General features: G+C 40.5%; 1 protein-coding gene across 1 annotated transcript in view; it reads right to left on the bottom strand.

The window, feature by feature from the left end:
• ppm1f (protein phosphatase, Mg2+/Mn2+ dependent, 1F) overlaps nt 1-7086 on the bottom strand; it is a 75428-nt gene that overhangs the window by 9480 nt on the left and 58862 nt on the right. The window contains exons 4-6 of the mRNA XM_020527288.2: nt 3016-3204; nt 2062-2205; nt 1375-1468 (exon numbers count right to left, since the gene is read on the bottom strand). Coding sequence (XP_020382877.2) covers nt 1375-1468; nt 2062-2205; nt 3016-3204 — 427 coding nt within the window. The remainder of the gene's footprint in view (nt 1-1374; nt 1469-2061; nt 2206-3015; nt 3205-7086) is intronic.

Here is a 7086-nt window from a genome sequence, read left to right as displayed (position 1 = left end):
CTTCCATCAGAAACAGAGCTTCCATCAGAAACAGAGCTTCCATCAGATCTATCTCTCTCCCTGACTAATGTCAGAGGGAGAACCAGATAGTATGCAAGTTGAGTCCTTACTGACCCCCAAGGTAAGCTTGTGATACACTATCCTCCATCACCAACAACCCCAACTTCATATTTCCAACATGACCCATCTTTTCTACTGATGAAACTCTCACTCAAGCCTTTGCTACTTCCAGCCTCAACTATTTCAGTGCTCTCCTCACTGACCCGTCACTCTGCACCTTTCACAAAATTAAGCTCTTCCCTGTTCCTGTGTTCTAACTTTCTCGTTCACCCATCACCTCTGTCCTCAGTGAGCTGCAATGATGTCCAGTCCCCAAATGCTTTCATTTTAAAATTTTCATCCAATTTTCAAATCTGTTCATGACTCATTCCTTCCCAATCTCAACTCCTATGAACCTCTGAAATTTCTGCACTCTCATTTTTGGCTGTTTATGTATTCCCAATTTTAATAATTCCAAAATTGGCTGCTACGCCTTCAGCTGCCCTGACACTCAAACTGAGCAATTCTCAGCCCAACCGTCTCCATCTATACTCTTTAAAATCCATCTCTGGCATAATATCTTTTATTCTTTGGTGTCAAATCATGTATCGTGCAGCTCCAACAAAACAGCATTTGATGTCTAACAGAAGATGTTAAAGGTGCTATATAAATGCAAGTTGCTGGTTTTACATAAGGCACAAATCAGAAAACCCAGGTGTCCAGTCCCTTCCTGTTGAGAATGAGTCACATCTTCCCCAGAGAAGCTTGAACAAAACTTGAACATACGCATAACATGCTACTTTGTCCTTCTTATAAAATTAGTTTTAGACTTTGAGCAAAATGAAATAATTTGAAACAGATCAATCTTTAACTTCACTTTAACAACCGTCTGGCAATTAACAGTAATGCTCATAAATGTTCAATGAAGTCACTGAATTCGAAACATTTAACCGTTTCTCTCTGCAGATGCTGCCAGGCCTGAGCTTCTCAGCATTTTGTTTGCTCCCAACATCTGCAGTATTTTATTTTTATTTTAAAAAGTTGCACTTACATATGCCCAATGTCAAAGAATTAATTCCAGCATAAGTGGGAAAGTTTAAGTCCATCGTGTAAAGATATCACATAAAAGATAATTAACAGAAGCTGTGTGTTTTGGATGCTAGGATTTGTCGGTTTGTTGATTGTGTAAGATTTAAATATAAAGTGGAAACATGGGACTAGAAATTAATCAGTGTTGGGTTCTCCAACTGCTTTGTCTATTTGTTGCTTTGATACGCAGATGACCAACTGCTAAATTCAGTAGGTCTTATGTACAGCGCTCCGGCATATACTCACCAATTGCTCTTGAAACAGCAAGAGTTCCATTTACACGCCAACATCCCAGAAATACCACACATCCACCAAGATCTTCAATCCTCTGTTTCTCACTCTAAAACAGAATAATTCAGACAGGGATAGCCAACAAAATTTGCCCAAAGCAAAAGTTAAAACAACATATAATTTAGAAGCAAACAGTCAGACACAGGACAGAGTAAGGGTCTGTTGAAGTTTGAGGAAGAGTCACCAGACCCGAAACATTAACTGATTTTTTTTTTCACAGATGCTGCCAGACCTGCTGAGCTTTTCCAGCAACTTCTGTTTTTGTACAGGTCAGAGTAAGCCAGGTCCAACATCTCCACTGATATCTACTGATTAGCTGGTGACACTGGTGGGATACTTTAGTGTAAAGCAACATACATCTGCAACCAGTTTGACTGACGAACGGAAAAACTTTCCTACACGACAAAAATCTAAGACTTTCATGTGCAAAGACTATATTATGAATATTAAACAATTATATTAATGGCATTCTAATGTTCATTTGTACAATTAACAGGTCAGCCCAACTTTCACTTTGCTAATAATCGACATAGACATTTAAAATCCTGGTCAGCTGTGCCTATAACAGATAAATGTGAAATCATAGTTTAGCTGAAGTCCTCCCTTTGTTTCTAAAATACCTTCCCTTAATGACTCACTCACCTCTTTTTCAGGTTTGTGTGGGTCCATAAGAGTCACAACCAGGCCCTGCTGTACCATCATCACCTGAGAGTCTCCAAGCCAGGCCAAATGCAGTGTATCGCCAACAATCAAGGCTGCCACTCCAGTGGTACCACTCCGTAACTTCTGCAACACAGATGACAACTTGGTAAGAAGCATCTATTTTGTTCCACAATCACAAGTTTAGCCATTCGACCTCTCCATCTCTCTTTATTCTTTCATAGGATGTTGGTATTTGTTGTCCATAACTTATTGCCATTGAACTGAGTGAGTTGCCAGGTCTTTTCAAATGGCAGTTCAGAGGGACAACCACGTTGTTGTGGGTTTGGAGTCACGTTTAGGCTAGACCAGGTAAGGTTTCTTCCTCAAGGAGATTTGTGAACCAGATGGATTTTATTTTACTGTTACATAGTTATCATTAGTCTAGTTTTTAATTCCAGATTTTCAATGCATTCAAATTTCATTATCTATTAGTGGGATTTGAACCCACATCCCCAAACCATTAGTTTCGGACTCTGAATTACTAGTCTAATGACATTAACAGTATGCAACAGCTTCCTCTAGTCCTTATTGAGCTATGCCCCACTTCCTGCTTCCAATAAAATCCGGGTAGCAAGTGTCTACTAACTGGATTCCTTAAATGGGTGCTGCCTTCAGTCAGATCACAGTCAAAGTTCAACATTTTAACACCACCTGAAAATGCTTTACATTAACAAAGAAAATAATAATAAAGTAAGCCTGATTTGCCTGACAGTCCTTTAGCTTTATTACATGCTGAAATCTAAATGGACAGGCTAATTATTTATTACTTCTGTGTTGGCTTTGTAACAGAAACAAAATAAGTGACGGAAGAGTCCTCTCCAATAAAGATAGTTTGTGGTGTTGAGCAAGTTGTCACTGGCCTTTCTAAATGCTGCTAAGGTTCATTACACTCACCTTTCTCTTGGCTCTCTGAAGAAACATTTCATCGGTCTGTTTGAAGGCTTGCCTTAACGCCTCTTCTGGCTGTGTCAAAAACATTTTCTGATGTGCAAAGTTGACATGAAGATGTGTTGCAGCATAGACAGCAGCATCTACTCCACCATGGCCATCAAACACAGCAAAAAATGCCCTCTCTTTCTCATCCTGAGAAAGAAAACATAGAAACCTTGGTCTTATTCATTGGAATCCAATGCAAAGTGATTCAGGAGCATGATTCATATTTCACGGCTTTACCAACTTGTCTCTTTAAACATGAGATACAATGGCAGACCATAAATCCTGCACTTAAGAGGATACGCACTTGTGGATTGCTAAATCAGTTTATTTCTTGCTTAGGATTAGAGAAGCACTTAGATAACTAAGAGATAACACAGTGGACCTGGAGGAACACAGCAGGCCAAGCAGCATCAGAGGAGCAGGAAAGCTGACGTTTTGGGTCAGGACATTTCTTCAGAAATGGGGAAGGGGGAAAGGAGCTCAGAAATAAATAGAGAGAGGAGGGTTGGGGCTGGGGAAGGTAGGTGGGATGGTGTAGGTGAGTGCAGGTAGGGAGTGGTGGGGATTGGTCAGTAAGGTGGGAGGAGCAGATAAGTGGGAGAGAAGACAGACAGGTCAAGGAGGCGGGTATGAGAGGGAGGACTGGTCATGGGATGAGGATGGGGCTGGGGCGGGGGAGATTTTGAAACTAGTAAAGTCCACATTGAGACCATTGGATTGTAGGCTCCCAAGGGGGAATAGGAGGTACTGCTCCTCCAGTTTCCACGTGGTGTCGTTGTCCATCCTGGGCCTCCTCCAGTGTCACATGTTGTCCAGGGAGTGGGAGGGGAAGTTGAAGTGGTTCACGACTGGAAGGTGTTGTCGTTTGTTGCGAACAGAGCTCCCTTCCCCCTCCCCCATTTCTGAAGAAGGGTCCCGACCTGAAACATCAGCTTTCCTGCTGTGTTCATCCAGCTCCACACTTATCTCTGACTCCAGCATTGGCAGTTCTTACTATCACTTAGATAACTACTTGTTATATCTCAAAGAAAGTGCAACAACTTACCAGGTACTTAAATAGTTTGGCATACTAACAGATCCAAGATGCAACAAAAAGAAAGCAGGTTAAGTGCTGAGCCACAATCTGCAATTATGCTGAAACCTGCACTGTTCAATGTAAGTATTTTTCAAAGCTATAGCAGCAAGTATTAGGCATATATTGAACTGACTCCTGGCTGCAGAGATTAAGCAGAACACCATTTACTAAAGTTGGCTTTTAGATCTCAAGATAAAACGAACATAAGAACTAGGAGCAGGAGTAGGCCATCCGGCCCTTCGAGCCTGCTCTGCCATTCAATAAGATAATGGCTGATCTTTTCGTGGACTCAGATCCACATACCCGTGTTCTCACCATATCCCTTAATTCCTTTATTGTTCAAAAAAATCTACCTTATCTTTAAAAACGTTTACTGGAGTAGTGTCAACTACTTACTGGGCAAGGAATTCCATAGATTAACAACCCTCTGGGTGAAGAAGTTCCTTCTCAGTTCAGTCCTAAATCTGCTCCCTCTAATCTTGAGGCTATGCCCTCTTGTCCTAGCTTCACCTGCCAGTGGAAACATCCTCTCTACTTCTATCTTATCTATTCCTTTCATAATTTTATATGTTTCTATAAGATCCCCCCTCGATCTTCTGAATTCCAATGAATATAATCCCAATCTACTCAGTAGATTAATTGTCTAGTTTCAATTTAAATGGAACTGCAACTTCTGGTTGAAATAGATCAGATTCCAGGTTCATTTGAAGTTTTTTTTTCAGTACGTATAATTGGATTTAATGGTTATGAAAATTTTAGCATGTAGGAGGACATGGAACACGTCTAAACTAAACAAGGTTTATGGAAAAATTTAAAAAATTAAAAAGGAAGCGAAGTTCTGATTTGACAGCAATAAGCAAAATACACAGGGTGCAGCACAGAAAAAGACCATTCCAACTGATTGTTAGTCTTTATACTGCATTCAATGACTCTTAAAGTGCAGTAGTATTGTCCTGCCCTCTGGTCCAGGAGGCCCAGGTTCAAGTACCACCTGCTCCAGGAGGTGTCAGAACACTTTTGAACAGGTTGGTCAGAAAATATCTACAAGTCTAATCTCACTTTACCTCTTGACACTCTACCTGCCAAATCCCTGGATTTCCTTTTTTCTCACGTAGGCTCAAAAGTGGATTTCTATCATTGCCATAATAAAACAATTGGATTTACATAAAAAGATACATTTGCATTTAGTACTCAATATTACATATCCACATGCTGGATGAGAAGGCAAATTTATAAACTTGTTACAGAACACTGCAAGCTCCCTCAGGGATAGTGGTATGGTGGCAAGCAGACAAATTATGCAGACTGGAAAGATGTTCAAAGGAGTCCATGATCTACACTTAATGAGCTGAGCTCAATAGAGGTAGTGGTAAGGATGCTATAAGTGGCTTCTTTGCTCCACATTTAGAAAAGAACAAAATTTGTTGTAATCCTTCTGGTACAAGTATGTTTAATCAAGGTGTTTGGACACGCCTCCAGGGTAGATGGGACTGGAATCCAGGTATTCTGGCCCAGAGGCCATTACCAGGCCTGTACCACAGGACCTTAAAAATTTATCAGTTGAATTTCACTTTCAATATCCAGCCATCATTGCAGACTATTAAATGTGGACAGAATTAGTCTCAGCTGTGATACCATTTAAAATCACTCATCAATAGACTGTTGATACTCTTAGTCTACAGTCTGTATCTGATATTATGAAATTGTATTGTCAAAAATCATTGTCTTCATGAGAAATGACTGGAAAGAGCACAAAGAGAGACAGAAATACAGCTATACCTGCAAGACTGCTCAAAATGTTTAAAGGGACTGTACATTGAAAAACAGTTACATTTTAATAGAAATATTGCTTTCTGTGGACTGCAGTACTGGGCAACACTTTTCTATTATCCAATATCATTCTTGTCTAAATAAGGTTATGTATTAAATTGAATTGAATGATTTATTGTCACTTGCTTTTTGCAGTGAGTGCTGTAAAACAGCATAAAGCTTCAAGTATCCCTGGACACTGTACAATTGTAAGACTATGAAAACATCATTTCCATAAGCTCTGATGCATGCATTCCTTGGGAATAAATGTTTGATGACTATTCAAACTTAGTGCAAAGGCTGTCTCTTTGTTTTATGTTGGGGACCGAAATGAGAAAGAGCTGTTTTTAAAACAAGAGTTCAAGGGTTGCTACAGGTTTGAAAGCAGGTAATTCAACACCTATGCCTGGGATCATATAACCAACTGTTTGAACAAGCAGTGATGAAATTTGGTTGTGTACAATTTAGAACGAAGGTAAATTGACAAAGATTTCGCTGGCAACAAAAAGTTGATTGGTCTATGGACTGGTGAACAGTAAATCAGACAGAGACACTTTTTTTTGTCTGCCAACAACTGAGAGATTGGTTCTTGGGTAAATAGGCAGCTTAGAGCAAGGAATGGAGAATGAATGCAAGAGCATGAGATAGTTGTGCCAAATGGCCTGTTTGTAATCTAGGGAGGGGGAAGTTGCCTGGATTTTTTTTGGAGCAGGAGGTAGTCACACCTTGGGGTTAGACTTCATAAGTGTTCAGGTACAGGAGATTGTGATTATGAGTCAAGCAGATCGGAAGCCCAGACTTTGCAATTGCCCCACGGGTTTAAAATTCTTTCAACTTGTTTTGGAAGAGAGCGAGGGCTGCAGGGTGGATGAGCTAATTGATCATGGTACAGGAAGCTACTCAAGAGGGAGAAGTAAGGGGTAGTGTAGTGATAGTACAGGACACTATAGGTGAGAAGTGACATTGTTTGACAGCACGTGCGAGTGTGAGTGAAAATCTGATTAGAGATACGAATGCATGACTTAAGGGTATGGGGGAAACTGGTTTCCAGTTCATGGGATAACAAGGTGTAGAGCCGGATGAACACAGCAGGCCAAGCAGCATCAGAGGAGCAGGAAAGCTGACGTTTCGGGCCTGAACCCTTC

This window comes from Rhincodon typus, chromosome 24 (assembly GCF_021869965.1).
Source record: "Rhincodon typus isolate 14 chromosome 24, sRhiTyp1.1, whole genome shotgun sequence".
NCBI classification, from domain to species: domain Eukaryota; kingdom Metazoa; phylum Chordata; class Chondrichthyes; order Orectolobiformes; family Rhincodontidae; genus Rhincodon; species Rhincodon typus.
This window is presented reverse-complemented; position numbering and strand designations above follow the sequence as displayed.